This window comes from Tinamus guttatus, unplaced genomic scaffold (genome assembly GCF_059628265.1).
Source record: "Tinamus guttatus ecotype Peru unplaced genomic scaffold, ASM5962826v1 Tinamus_guttatus_pri_ptg000472l, whole genome shotgun sequence".
NCBI classification, from domain to species: domain Eukaryota; kingdom Metazoa; phylum Chordata; class Aves; order Tinamiformes; family Tinamidae; genus Tinamus; species Tinamus guttatus.
This window is the reverse complement of record NW_028289006.1, coordinates 2,775,621-2,790,333: the sequence shown is the minus strand read 5'-3', so window position 1 is coordinate 2,790,333 and position 14,713 is coordinate 2,775,621. Positions and strand designations below refer to the sequence as shown.

The 14,713-nt window shown below is 45.4% G+C and overlaps 1 protein-coding gene across 1 annotated transcript; it reads right to left on the bottom strand.

The window, feature by feature from the left end:
- Window positions 1–765: 765 nt before the first annotated feature.
- STRA8 (stimulated by retinoic acid 8) lies at window positions 766–14,575 on the bottom strand. Its single transcript, XM_088532982.1, has 8 exons — window positions 14,372–14,575; window positions 12,651–12,726; window positions 11,578–11,662; window positions 11,058–11,210; window positions 7,760–8,042; window positions 6,431–6,507; window positions 4,619–4,730; window positions 766–872 (listed from the first exon to the last, which is right to left on the bottom strand). Exons 1-8 carry the CDS (start codon window positions 14,573–14,575, stop codon window positions 798–800), a joined length of 1,065 nt encoding a protein of 354 aa, XP_088389108.1. The 3' UTR covers window positions 766–797.
- Between the last annotated feature and the right edge of the window lie 138 nt (window positions 14,576–14,713).

Below are 14,713 nucleotides of genomic sequence, written 5' to 3'. Positions count from 1 at the left end.
CCCCATGTCTGTGATGGTTGTCAGCATGACCATGTCTGCATTTGCAGAGTACCTCTAAATAAAGCTCAGAGATGAACGAGCTTATTTATCTTTATATCTTTATAGGCTTTTTAATTCCTAGGCACCATCTGAGCAGCTCCACTTATCAAAATATAGGGTGTTACCCTGCCCTTGCTCAGGTTTACACACTTGGCAGAAGTAAATACTCCAAAGTTTATTATTATGCCTCCACTTCTGTTGACAACTGGAGTAGGTGGCCATGCTTCAGAAGATGGAAGAAACTTGCGTCCCTCTCTGTGCCTGCGAGGAAAGGAAGAAATCCCTCCTTCACTGCCAGCCTGAGCTGAAGAGTTTTACATGAAAGGAATTAGTAACGGGTGCTCAAACTTCACTATTTTTGCAGGTCACGATTTGAGGTCGCACGTTAGGAGAGCGTGCAGGATGTCACTTATGCGGTCAATTTTCAGCTCTGTCACCACTTATGTTTGGCAAGGTCACCTCTCTGCACGTGCCTCAGTTTAATTGTAAAACAATGTTAAGAATTAAAAAGCAATAGACAAAAAGTCTTTGTTATGATTTTATAAATAATTTAAACTTGGAACATTTAAAGTTATAAATTACTCAACTGATACATGAAGAAGCACTGATGAGGGAACGGGAAGCCAACAGCAACAAAATCACTTCAACAGGGTCTCCACACTCCCCTCGCAGGGACACTCCGCTGAACGAGGCGCAGTCCCTTCGCATATCTCGTGCACCCAGCAATGCTCAGCAAAACATCAGCAAACAGATACCATCTACAAATCTTCATCATCAAAGGTCTCAGTGCACCTCAGCATCACGGTCTCATAGTCGAACGGAAGAGCTTCTTCCTGAAACCACCCCAAACGCAGGGAAAGTTAAAAACTACAAGAGTTGGTTTTGTTTCAAACGGAGAGTTGCTGGTTTGGCCAGCACTGGCACGTGTCAGCTAACAAGGCACAAGCCTCCCCTCCTCCCTGAATCAGCAACCACCACAGGGCAGTCAAGTGCCTGAGCTGCTTGATGAAGAACGTCTCAATTTCTGCAAACAATTTCTTTCTATCCATCATGTTTCAATTTACATCATTTTCATGGGCATTACTGAATGCAGTAGCAATAGGGTCATGTAACAGGCTCTGAAGACACGAAAGCTTCCCAGAGCCCTTAGCTTCCATTGGCTTCAGGCTTTCATAGAATCATAGAATCACAGAATGCTTAAGGTTGGAAGGGACCTCTAGAGATCATCTAGTCCAGCCCCCCTGCATACGCAGGGCACCTAGAGCACGTGGCACAGGACTGCATCCAAGCGGGTTTTGAAGATCTCCAGAGAAGGAGACTCCACAACCTCTCTGGGCAGCCTGTTCCAGCGCTCTGTCACCCTTACTGTTAAGAAATTTTTCCTTAAGTTCCTGTGGAACTTTTGGTGCTTCAGTTTGTCTTTGCTGCTCTTTTGGCAACAGAAGGGAAGGGTCTTCTCTTTGACCAGCTTACAGAGAATAACTGGCTCTTGAGAAATCAAAGTCTAAGACATGAAAGAGTTCATCTCTGCAGTCCATCTAGTCCACCTTCTGCACTGATGCAAAACTCTTTAGGGTAGGACTGCCTTTGAAAATTGGTGCTTTTAAAAAAAGTATACAGCTTACAGAGCACTAAATCCCACTTGCCTGCAACATGACTCATCTAAAATCCCTTAAAAAATGAAAAAAGTGTGTATTTTAAGATGCAGAAATGTTTAGTACAGTTTAGAAAAAAAGACCTTCACTTAGATACTTTCGAAATTTGGACCTCAATCTAAATGAATGTTTTACTGACTTTGCTGCTAAGCATCCCTTATGATGTGGCCTCAAGACAAGAAATCTGGACAAATAATGGAATTGCTTTACTGATCTCATGCATAGATTTTTTTTTTTTCTACTACAGAAAACATGCTCCTGTTCTTGCCTTCGGGTCGCTGCCCATTGAAGGGTCCTTCTCTTCTTTGTGTAAATGATTTCTTCCCTCCTCCTGTGTGGTTCTTTCTCAAGCATTTTACAGCAGTGGGGGGTAGAGCCCTAGCAGCTTTGAGAGGAGCTGCACTTGGTGGGTCTGTGACTATGAAATGGTAAATATACACGATCCAACAAGAGCACCTAGCTATACATCTAACTAGAAATGGTGTGAGCGGGTACATCCCGTGCAGCAATAAAACCTCTCACCTCCTCAGCTCTGCTAAAGGAAAGGAGACCCCAGGCTGCCTGCCCTTCCCAATTCAGTCGAACACACACTGCATGCCTTGCCTTCCTGTTTTATCTGCCACTCATCTTTATTAAGGTGCACGCATGGTGCACCAGGACACTTTTTCCGTGGGATGTTTTATGCTAGTCCAGCAGTGCCAACTGCAGGGGTTTATCAGGACATCAGTGCAACGTAACGAAGCCAAAGTTAGTGCCCAGGCAGTGGCGAGGGCTCTGATCCCAGCCAAGAACAGGAGGCTGGTGCTCTGAGTAACCTAATTACTGGGACAAACTTTATAGGCCACACTGAGCTCTGCCTGAATTAGTGCCAGGGTGTCTGTGGTGTCTCCTAGTCCCATTCTGCAGCAACTTCCATGCCTGCCTAAATCTGTCTGCCATGAGATAGGGCTGAATTTCTGCCCTCACAACTAGAAAATCTTGTCAGTTGGATTTTTTTTGGCCTCTTGGCAGAACTCTCCAGATGTGCTGAAATTATCTAAACCAAAACAGACTGTGACTTTCGCATTATCAGTACTCTATAGCCTGCATAATTCCTGCTCAAACTCCCTTTTGATCGTCCTCTGTTATCACAGAAAACTCCACGTTCCTGCATAATGAAAGCACACACAGCCTTTTGTTTCTTTTTGGATCCACAAAATCTCCGTCAACCGCCGCTCTGCAGTATCTCAGTGTTTCTCCCAGTGCGCTTCTTCCCACCATTCCCACTCTCCTCACAGCACTCCCTCCTTAAAGCTGTAAAGAGACACAACTTCTCACACCATCTGGCCTGGGAGCTGCGAGATGGACTTGGGCTCACACACAGCACTGCAACACCAAGCACAAGGACAAGCTGCGAGTGCCTAATGACGCTGGGCATGACATGCACGAAGGATATTTAAATCCAAAAAATACTGCATCTTGCATAAAGCTGTTCCTTCTTTTATAGCCAGCCTTAGTTCACGGTCATTTACAAAAACATAGACCTCTCTTCTTAAGGTGAATATAGGTGAATATATATTCACAGACCACAGGGCTGTGTAGCTCCAACAATACCTAAGAGTGATATTCGGACAAAAAGTGCAAGGACTGTGCAAATAGTGTGCTCTGCCTGATGGCATTTGCTGCAATCTGTGGTGGACATTCTGAATAGGAAATTGTACCTGGACCTTCGAGTTTATCAGCCAGCAGTGGGTTAGTCCTCCAGAAATTGTCCTAGTGCCTTTTTGAACCCTTCTATCTGTTGCACCATCAGGCAAGAGTTCCTCAAGTTAAACCTGATAATTTCCATTATTTCTTTTTTAAACATGCTGTCTGTTCATTCCACTGGGTGCTTCATAGCTCTGGTTTTAGAAGCTATCTAAAATATGCTATGCGTACTACCTCTACACCACCATTTTACTAAATCCTCCCATACGACCCCCGCCTCAAGGTCTGGGGTACTTTTTTTTTGATTCTTTTTTTCATGATGAAGAGTCCTAGCTGTTCCTGTTTAAAATTATTCGTTGTGTTTCCTGCCATCTCACTGCATCTCTCCTAGCACTACCATCTCTCTGAGCTGGTGGGACCAAAATGGCAAATAGCAGCACTACGTGTTAGACACAGAACTGCAGTGACAGTTTCTATTTTGTTCCCCTCATGGTTATTTCCTTCACCTGACTGAGGTGACTGAGCACCTGCCCAGTCAACAGCAACTGGCAGCAGCTGCGCGGTGACAGCAGACAGAACCACCGTGGCCACCGCGGAGGCGCAGCCGACTCAACACGCATCCCCGTGCTGAGGGGTCTCTCCCTTTTGGTGATGTAACTCTGCAAGTTCTCAGCTCCCTTCTCAGCATTGGAACAAGAAAGAGAGGAAGAACACTGCAAACCAAAGGGCTCCTGGAACAGTGAACCCGCAACAGTGGGCTTAGGGTAAAAGGCAGCCCAGCAGATCTTTATTGGGTCTTCTGAGAACATGAAAACTTTGTTCTCAAGGCCTTTGCACAGAGGTCCCAGACTAGGGCGCCTGGCACCAAGGCAAAGAACAAGGTGGTCCGGGGGAGCTCCGCATCAGCAGCCTGTGGGTAACAGGGAATGGCAAAATGAGCAGGCACTGATTTGCCTGATCAGATGAGATCACTCAAGCTTTTCCATATGGAGATTTGATGCAAAGAATATTAAAAAGTTTCCTCGTGTCATTGCCATTTTGAGCAATAACCCCTCAAACCTCGTCTCTTACAGTCAGGGCTGCTGAACTGTAGAATGGCACATTTAAAGTGGCCCTCAAGTTCTTGTTTTAATGATGTTGGAGGATAAGAAGAAAAAAATGCAGGAAAAAGAAATCCCTTTCTAATCACAAGAAAAATGTACTGCTCCTTCTATAAGGAATGCTTTGGCAAAGCTTACCTGACAAAACTGCGTATTAGCAAAGAAAAGGCTTTTGAGGAAGTCAATGATCTGCAGATAGAGTCTGTGGTGATCCTCTGGATTTTCAGGAGTGCAGCTTCCAAACGCCGAGCTGAAAATGGAACCACAAATTATATTTAATTTCCTGTTCTGTCTTTTCTCCTCCTACTTACTTTCTCTCTCCATCGTTTCACTTGTATATCAAAAAAGATTTAGGTTGTTTTCAAGATGAATCTGATCTTAAAGGCAACGGCTGAACAAGACAAGGAGGGGTAGAGAAGATACTGTTTTACAAAAGCAAGGAAGATACTCAGAGAAATGCAATACAAGAAACAATTATCACAACAAAGAAATCCACAGATACATGATACCAGGCCCTCACACTGTTTTAGGAAAAAGTATACATTTGTTATAATCAAAAGCAACAATGGTTATTCAGTAAGGTATTTTATAGGGGTGTTCAGAGCTTTGACTTTTTTTTTTTTAGTGAACACAACTATGTGGCAATGGTCTGACACATGAGCTAGTATCAGCAGCTTTGTATTGGTAATGGGCAAATTTGGTTAAAAAAAAAAAGTAAAAAAAGAGCCCACCCTCACAATTCACTCTGGGCCTTACTTCTATATTCTCCCTGGGATCTTACAAAGTCCTGCCCATGCACCTCTGTTTGGAATTACCAGGCACAGGGTGACAGAAGGAGGAGGATACAGTTTAAATGTTGCCTACCGAAACACTAATCTACTTTGGGATTTACACTGGACTTTGGGGCTGCTAATCTCCAAACTGCAAAGATGACAGCAAGAAATTGCAGCATTCAGGAACATTTTTTTTCTTATTTCAAAAGCAAAGAATTTCATTTAGTTGTGATTTAAACAATCAACACTATTTAATGGATTTGTATTAAGCTTTATTGTGTAATCAAGTGTGTTCTGATCAACAGCCAAACAACCTTACTTCTATTCATAGTATTCTGGAAGTGGTGGTGAAGGGGAGAACAGAACTCATACTGAAGAACCCTCTAAATATGCAAAAATATGTGGAAAATTGGATTCAAAAAGCAAGATTAAAAACACGTTGCAAAGAGAAAAAAAATGTAACCAACTACAAAGACTAAGTGAGAATGCATGAGTCACAATGCGATTTTCCTCTTGAGGAAAACAACTCTTGTCTTTCTCCTGTCTACTGGCAAAATCAAATGCAATGCCAGTTTTGTATTTGACGTATTCTCTCATAGGGAACTGTGATCTGACCTGCAGAGGAAAGATATGTTATTACTTAATAGAAGTTTCTTCGACGTCACTGTGCTGGTCAATCACACCTCAGCTTGATCAAGTCCTTGTGATTCAAGTCCTTGAATGCTTGAAAAAGGTAAGGAAGGCAATGTTTAAAAAAAAAGATTATTTTTCTCTGATTGAATAACAGTACAATTCACAGCCATCTGACTTATCCAGAAGATGTCTTATGACCTTCATAGTCCTGTCGAGTAAAGAGAGGGAACAGGCAAACATTGCAAATCCTGCAAATGGACAGAGATTAACATGAGGAATGGTGGAGAAAAACAGCTGGACCCACTACTATCTGGAACTGACTGGGCACTCTTAATAAGTGACTCTTCCTTGTTCTGCTGCAAATATTCATTAGTCATTTCACTTTCACACCTTAGGAGACAGCACTACTGTGAGCACAATGGCTGGAGGCTTCTATTTTAACCATTTACTAAAAAGTAGGGACAAAAAAAGTGAAGTTAGTCTACTGACTTCCTCCAAAGGGTGTGTACACTATCTAGGCAAAGGGGTGGGTTTATAAATTTACCTCTGACTAGACATTCCCTGAGTCTCATTTCTGTCAAGGAAACCAGAAGCAACATCAAATGCATCTTCAAACATTACCTACCAAAGAAAATACTTAGATGTCAACACATCCATACACTTTGGAGTTTTACCTAGGCTAAAATTGTTAATAATTAAGTTTTAAAAAACATGAAATTCTTTCCATTTAGCAGACATGTTTACTGTTAGAGTAAACCCACAGTGTTTTGTGGCGATGAGAATAATTAAGCATAACAATATTTCATGACTAAGAGCACAAGATTAGTCCATTCCCTTAGGCCTGTGTGTCAGCCTCTGGGAATGAGGCTTACATTAAACTCTCCCAAACCACCAGTAAAAAAAAAAAAAGGACTATACCTGTGCCTTCCAGCCTTGGCTGTGGGCTGTTACTGCTCTTTATGGACAAAGATCTCAGCTGTATCCACCACTTTTATCAAAACTGACTCCAGTGACTTGCCTGACAATGGAGTTTGGATTCTCCATGCTACAGACCCACAGGCTCATTAATCCAAACGTAGTTCCTACAATTTTCTGTGCCATAAAGTACCATACATGCAGCATCCCCATGACACTTCCCAAGTGTCAGCAATATGAACAGCCTGAGTCTCCTGTGACTCAGTAAGAACTTGCCAATGCAGTTAACATATATTCAGGGTTGGCACCTTCCTTCCCTGTCTCCCACAACAAACAAAATTACCCATATGTCTTTGACCAGCTAGTAGCTTAGGTAATCAGTGCTGAAAAAACAGTTTACAGTGAGTTACCTTTTGCTTAATCTCCTTTTAACAAATGCCCTAACCACGAGTCACTGACTCTTGGCTCTGCAGGAATGCTGGGAACGGGCCATCATTTCCCCTGCACTACTAGAGCTGGTCTTCAAATACACGCTTTGTCACAAAGTGCTTTCATATAAATAAATAAATAAATAAATAAAAAGCAAGCCTTGGGAAACTGGGCATTCCTCCTAGATTTAGCCCAGCTGGGCTTCTTGGAGAGTTTGCAGAGGGCACAAACTGTATAATCCTTGTTCTCTCCCCCTGGAGTAAACCAGCGTGAATGCAGGTGTCACTCAGCACAGAAATGCTACCGGTCAGTGGAGCTTAGCAGGACTGCTACCACTGCCTGCTTACAGCTCGCTACGTCTCTTATGGAAAGAGAATTCAAAACGACTACAGCCTCCGTCCGCGGGTCCCCGTGGCCACGGGCAGGCCAGCTACAGCTACCATGAGTGTCCAGTGAGAAGCTGCTTGTCCCACGGGCTCCTCGAGGCTGGGAGCCTCGGGGGCGGCCGAGTTGCTGGTTGGGCACTTACTTCCTCCTGCGTGGAGACCAGGGAACCACTGGCTTCCTCACTGTTACCTCGGCTGTCCCTCTGGCTGCCTTCAGCACAGGCAGGCTCTTGGCAGGGAACCTTGGGATCCAGGAGGAAGGCTCTCTGTCTACAGTACTGCAAGATGCACTCTCTGCTTTCTTCGGAAAGCTCCTGCCAGAGGTGGGAAATGGCTGTGGAGACTACAGGAAGAAGCACCTCTTCGGTGCAAACTACTCCATGCTCTATCAGCAGGTCCACTGTGTGCTTATAAAAGCACAGGTATCTGTAATGAAAGGAAGAGGAGCATCTCTGTAAGAGCAGGCTCTGATGCAGCTGTCTACGAAACCAGCACGGGATGGGGAACAGCTCTGATTCCCAGCCGCTTCCCTGGCTCCCCGCTCCCAGACTTCACACAACTAATGAAGGCTGCCCGATGCCATCTGCAGGTTTGAGCAGCTCTATTCCACCAAGATTTCATGTGTGAAAGGCAGGCTCCGGCCAGAACCTCAGCACGAGTGCCTCACAAATGAAGCTCCACGCAGCTGCAGGCTCAACTTGTTGCAAAGACAAACCTCGTTCTGGCATTTCAAAAATTTGGAGTACTTGCCTTTGTATCCTCTGTCGCCCTTTTTTTTGTACCTTTACTGGTACAAAGAACAGAACCCTGATGTATTAGGTACTGTACATACCGAGAAGAAGACTACTCCAGGCCTGAAAGCTCCACTTGAGTAAGTTTTTCCTGGCAGCTCAATTTCCTCCCTTTTACATCAGAAGAACCACGCTCCTAAGATTGACTTGTGTGAGATTCTGTAGTGAATATGGCAGTTGAACACAATATGTATAAACCACAGAACCAGCCTGCTGCTTCTGGTGGCTCGGTGTGACACTGAACCAGGGACAATAATGTTGACTACAGAAAGCAGCACTAAAGGGTACTTGAAGTTTATTAAATGCTTAGAGCTTCTCAGACAAAGAGAACATGTTTAAAGGAGCATAAAGCAAAGTTCTATAGGCAAAAGTCACTGTTATTGTGTATGACTGGGCTCAAAATGTTCACTTGAAAGATGTCCCAGCTGAGCACAATTCTTGAATAACTAAGAAGTATGGCATGAGAAAGTAAATCAAAACTATTCAGTATTTATTATTCAATACTTAATAAACTAATACTGAAAGGCTTAAAATAATCCCACATGCAAGCATAAACATGTTTACCCTTCTAATTCCATACTCTGTAGCTTTTTCCACCATTCCTGGAGATAAAAATACTCTAAAGGGCATTGGCACTCTCATTTCAGCCATTATGCTCACCAAGGATTCTGAGTCCAGCCCCAAATGAAGGATCTGAAGTTTTTCAAACAGAAGAATATCAACTATCATTAGACTGCGCTGCGAAGGAAATTAGCCTTGAACCCATCGAGGTCCTTCACAGATGGTTAGGGGCAACCACATTTTGCAGGGGAGAGAGTACTGTGTTGTCCCTGCAGTACCTGGCGCAGGACATGGAAATACACGGTTCTTCAAAACCCAACACATTTCTGATGCTGCCAAAATAATATGATTAGTCTATCACTAAAAGGCGGTTGTTTTCTTTGCTGGATAGTCCTTGCTGTTTTGTGCCTGTTATCAAAGATCATTTTGCAAGAAGGATTAGCTATAAAGCAACTGCAGTCTGCTATAAAACTGCAGAGTAAATGCCAGAGTCCACATAACACGGCAAGGGCACTGGACTATCTTGTCAGTGAAAGAGCACATGGGAGTTTATGGCTCTGCCGTGCAGTCTGTGATGAAGCAGAGCTTACTTCCCCTAGGAAATCTCGATTCAGCACATTTCAAGGTCTTGTAAATGATACTCTGCTACAGACATCTCTGGGCTCTCACAGAAGCAAGGGCAGGAACAGCAGTAGGCTGGTGCCATCTGCTGGCACAGCTGCAACCTTGTCTTGATGAAAAACTCAACAATCCAAGGGAATTTCACCAAAAGCACCATCTCTGATCAAAAGGAGGAACTGCAGAAGCTTTTCTTTAAGGCGGTGCATCAGCTCTGGAAGAGGACGCAGCTCCAGCTGTGGGGGCTGCTGGGCTGGATGTTCTGAACACAAATTTCACTAATGTTTTCTGGATAACTGGGGTAAACTTGACTCTGACAATACGGAATAGATCAGAGGAGTCACTGTTTCTTAAACTTTTATAATGACGTGATCATTTGACCTTTTTTGACAGGTATTCATGATCCCAAAGTACACCCTAGTGTTCTCTAGCAGCAAGGGGAAGAAGACAACGAATAATGTACTTACTGTTTTTTCTCAAAGTTTCTCCTACCTTAACACTAATTTTAATCTGTGATTATAATGGCAAAATATGTAGATCGTTGACAACAGAACCCTGCTCTTTGATTCTTACCCCTGTATCAGGCATCTAAGAGCTGATCCCAAGGATCTCACACCTTCTTGCTGTGGGAATGCAGATGTAAGCGTGCAGGTTCCCTGCCTCCCTCCCTGTGCTGCAGACATTTTGAGGAATGCCCTCCTCACTGCTCTTATCCAGACCATAGGCTGAAGGCCACTTGATCCTCCCTAGATCCTTCCAGCCTTACCCTGCTGAAATCCTACAGAAAGCCAGTGTCAAAGACTGAATTCTACACTGGACATCAGTGCTCAAGCAGCTCATGCCAATGCCAAGTACAGGCAGGATGAATATCATTGCAGGGAAGGCTTCTTCCCACATGTACCTACCTCGGGTTCCTGTATCTCCCCCAGAACCCACACAGTTCTCAGCTTGTGCATCTGATCTGATACAGCAATTTCTACCCTCCTGAAATACAGCTGCATTGTGGGAACAGAGCTTCACAGCAGCACCGATACCACAAACCTACAGGGACACGAGCTGGGAGAAATCATGTGTGATGAGTGTGTTATTTCAGCTTGCCCCTTATACCACTGTCAGCAGTTACGTTGTGTCTTGCTCTGCAAGGTGCCTTAGCAATTGGAAAGCACGGCCACACCAGGGCTGAGACACCTGAACGCAGGTTTCATCTCCTCCTTGAGGATGGATGGAAAATCCTCAGGGATTCTCCAACGGCCATAAAGCTGGGTCCTGCCACAATGTTGGGAGCCCGTTCGTGTGCCAACCATGGGCCAGAGACTCAGGAGGTGCCCAACTCCCCACCAGCAGGACCGAGGTCGCTGGCTGGGGGCTTCTGCACGGCAAGGCAGGCACCAGCAAAGCTGCACGTACAGCAGGCACTGGGTGCAGGGTTGTAACAAATGAACAAACTGAAGGCAACCAAGGGTGCACCTACTGCTCAAATTCCAGCAGATCAGGAGATGAAGTAGGTGGGGACTGGATAACTCCCACGTTCACATCATCCTCTGTTGTGTTTTTTTCATATTCTTCACTCAAACACCAGACTGTAGAGCTACTCTCACTCACAGTTTCTAAGGGTGAGGCACTGCTGGAAACAGAGGAAAAAACCAAAAAACAAAGTAACTCTCAACTGGATTAATAAGGTCCCGAGCATAATCACTGTGAAGCCCAAGCCCATTCTTCCCAACTAGGCTTTTTACTGTCTTTTCTCTGCAAACAAATGAGAACACCTTGGTGGAAATGGACAATGCAGGAGGGAAAGGCAATATAAATACTGACTTTATGAGACCAACAAATGCACAGAACATTCATGCACTGAACGGTCTAGGTGAAATGTCTTCATCTTTCCCCCAGAACAGGCCTCTGCTTGGTAATTCAGCAACACGGATAGAGTGCTGCAGAGAGGCTGGAAGCAGGTGCAAATTATCATCATCTTTCTTGGTGCAAGTCTTTACCTGTGATTGCTGAAGTGCCTCTTGACATATTCCTCCCTGACTTCCTCCAAGCTGGATGGGCTCCCATCCTCCAGGCTGAAGGACTCTGGTGCAGCAGAAAGAAGCAGGTCATGCTCCAGGGGGGAGCACTTGGCTTCCCTCTCACCCCCCATCCCAATCAAACCAAGTCATTCTGACAACTAGGGCTCTGCTGTCACAGCCACAGCTTTCCATCAGGCAAACACGATGCGAGATGAGACACCTCAAGCTACAAGGCAGCTACGGTGATCAGGAGCTTATGATCCCTGAGGGACTTAGTATTACTGCTCCCTTTCTAACGCTGCTCTAACAGGGAAACCCATGGTGAAAACCACAGGGAAGTACCAGTCAGCAAACCGTCATGGGGACACATACCTCAAAACTCTCCTTAACCAGGTTCCACTGCTTGTGATCACTTACCTCTCTGCCAAACTATTTGCTCTGTTCTCTACATACCCCTGCACTTTACTGGTTATCAGAGGATAGGGGTTCAGAACTGGCTCATTTCAAGCACTGGGATTTTCAATTGACGCCAATGATTTGATGTGCAAGTTACATTAAGTAATACTTTTTTTTTTTTTTTTTAAGGTGTCAGTATTTTGGACACCGCAGGCACATAAAGACACGTCCCCAGCCTCCAGCACAGGGAGCAGCACAGTGCAGCCCTGTTCCTGCCCCGGGAGGCCCTGGCCTATGCCCGCACGCAGCGGGCTCGCTGGTGGCAGCGGGGTGACAAGCGTGTGCCACGTGGCTGGGAGAAAACAAAAACGCAGCCTCTTAGTTCTCACTCCCAGGCTAAACTATTAAGCAGAGGCTCCTGATTCCCATGCTCTTGGGAAGCAATCCTCAGAGGGGTTTCCGTCCTTCTCCTGTGCCTCTAGGTCAGACTGGCTCCCTGGCTCCAACTTTTGCTCTGTCCCCTCCCTATGGCCACAGCTAAAGCTGCAGCTGCCTCTGACGCTTTAAGGGGCTCCATGTGTGCCCAGCTATCTATACTGAATAAATAAAACGCAAGACCCAGCAGAGTGTGCAAGGCAAATACGCACATACGGTACCTTTCATCTTCAGCAAAGAACCCAAGGTTTGCTCCAGCTCCTGGATACAACTCTTAGCCTTACGCAAAACCTGACACTAAACATAAAAAGAAATCAGAACTGATTGCTCGCCGCTCTGACTGGACACGTGGTGTAACATGCCTTGGCTGTTTTCTACGCTCTGCTTCATTTTGACCTTCGGTTATCTCAAAGTCTCTGTGAAAACAACTGTGTTGTTTCACCATCTACCTTTATCCACTTGCGGGGAGAGGGAAAGAAATAAAGAGAGAAAACTTAAATATAGACTATAAATATTAGTCTTCATATTATGTAATGCCTACACATAGTACCCAGTCACACAACCATTTGCTACTTAACCGAGTTCTTTGTTCATAAGCAACTGTTCTTGTTTGGTTCATTCTCTTCTTGGAGCATGTCCAGAAAGACCACACTGGAAAGTCTTGACGGATGTCTACTGACACCAGACATAAGGCTTTACTTATCATTTCCCCATGAGAATTATGCTAGGGGAAGCCTTTGCCATGTCTGCTCTCAGCCACGCTGACGCAAACAGGGGCCACTTCACTGTGCAGGCAGCACAACATCCTTGCATCATTTATAGCTAACACAACTGAGAACATCTGGCCAATACATTTAAACATACGTAGCTGAAATATTTCAGGTCTGACATGATCATTGAGACCATCCAAGGTCATCTTAAATAGGTCTACCTTGCACAGCTTCCCCAGGAGATCTTCTCTTGGAGCAGTAGGCGCTAGGATGAGGTGTGAACTTAGCTTTTCAGGCTTGTAAAGGGATTGATCTTCCTCAGCCCCATAAGTCAGTCATGAGCAAATTACACTACGAAACAGAGCAGTTTCTAACTACGAATAAATCCGTGGAACTTACCAAAATACCATGAAAAGTCAGAGGCCCACTGTGGAAAGAATTGGAGGATTAACACAGGCCCTTCGGATTAGACAAAACAAGCATCCGTTTTGTCTGCCCCTTGGATTAGACAAACAAGCATCTGTTTTGTCTCTGTTTCAGGATCATGGTGACTGCAGCTTGCTCCGATCTGGGCACAGGTCGCATGCTCAGCGGCTCAAAGCGCTTTACAAGGACAGTCCTTGTCTGAATGAGCCATTACTCTCTCCATCTTACACACTGAAAATAACCAAGCTAACTACGTGAACTGGTAGCAAAAATCAAGAATCAAAGGTCTTCCGATGCTTAACCCTCCACCTCAAGTACATTAACCTTTCCAGTAGCACAACTTCACCTTTACAAACAGTATCTCTTTTGGTTAAACAGTTTCTCGGTTCAGTAAAACGCGGTAAACAGCAGTGGTTGCTGTGTTTTTCCCCCCAACTTGTTTTTTCCAGACCATCTCCAAGACAGTGCAACTCCTAACATTGAATAAACTATTCCCTTTTCTTCCCTGAAACTTCTGCCGCTAATCGCACTAGTTCTGAAATCAGGGTGCTTTCATCATGAGATGCCTTGATTAGTTTCCAAAATACCGCTACAGAGAAGCAGTGAAACCGCTGCAAGAGAAGCGCGGCGGAGCCACATGATAATCCTGCGATGCTGGGACGCTGAGGGGAGCACTCTGCTCACGCTGAGCTGACAGCTGCCAAGGAAAGGGGATCCAGGGAAACCACACGCAGGGTAAAACAGTAAACTAGCTAAGTTCAAACACACACGCAATGGAGATAAAAGAACAAGCCCCTGCTCCGCACCTTTGAGGCCGAGGCGTCTGCTTGCGACAGAACAGCCTCGCGCAGGCTGCTGAAGAGCCCGGCCAGCTTGGCCCGGTGCCGGGCCTGCGACAAGCGCCTCCGCACCACGCGCGGCTCCGGCTCCGGCCCCGGCCCCGGCAGGCGCTTCGGGAAAGCGGGACTCGCTGCGGCGCGGGGCTTGCTGCGCTCGCCAGCCGTCTCCATCCACAGCCGCAGCGCAACGCTTGCTTCTACCAAAGAAGGAAAAACAGTGAAGGGAACGCAACCCTGCAGCATGGGAGATACGGGGGTACAGCGAAGGGCGCCATGCAAGAGTATTCCAGCTCATGCTTGGTAGGAAGC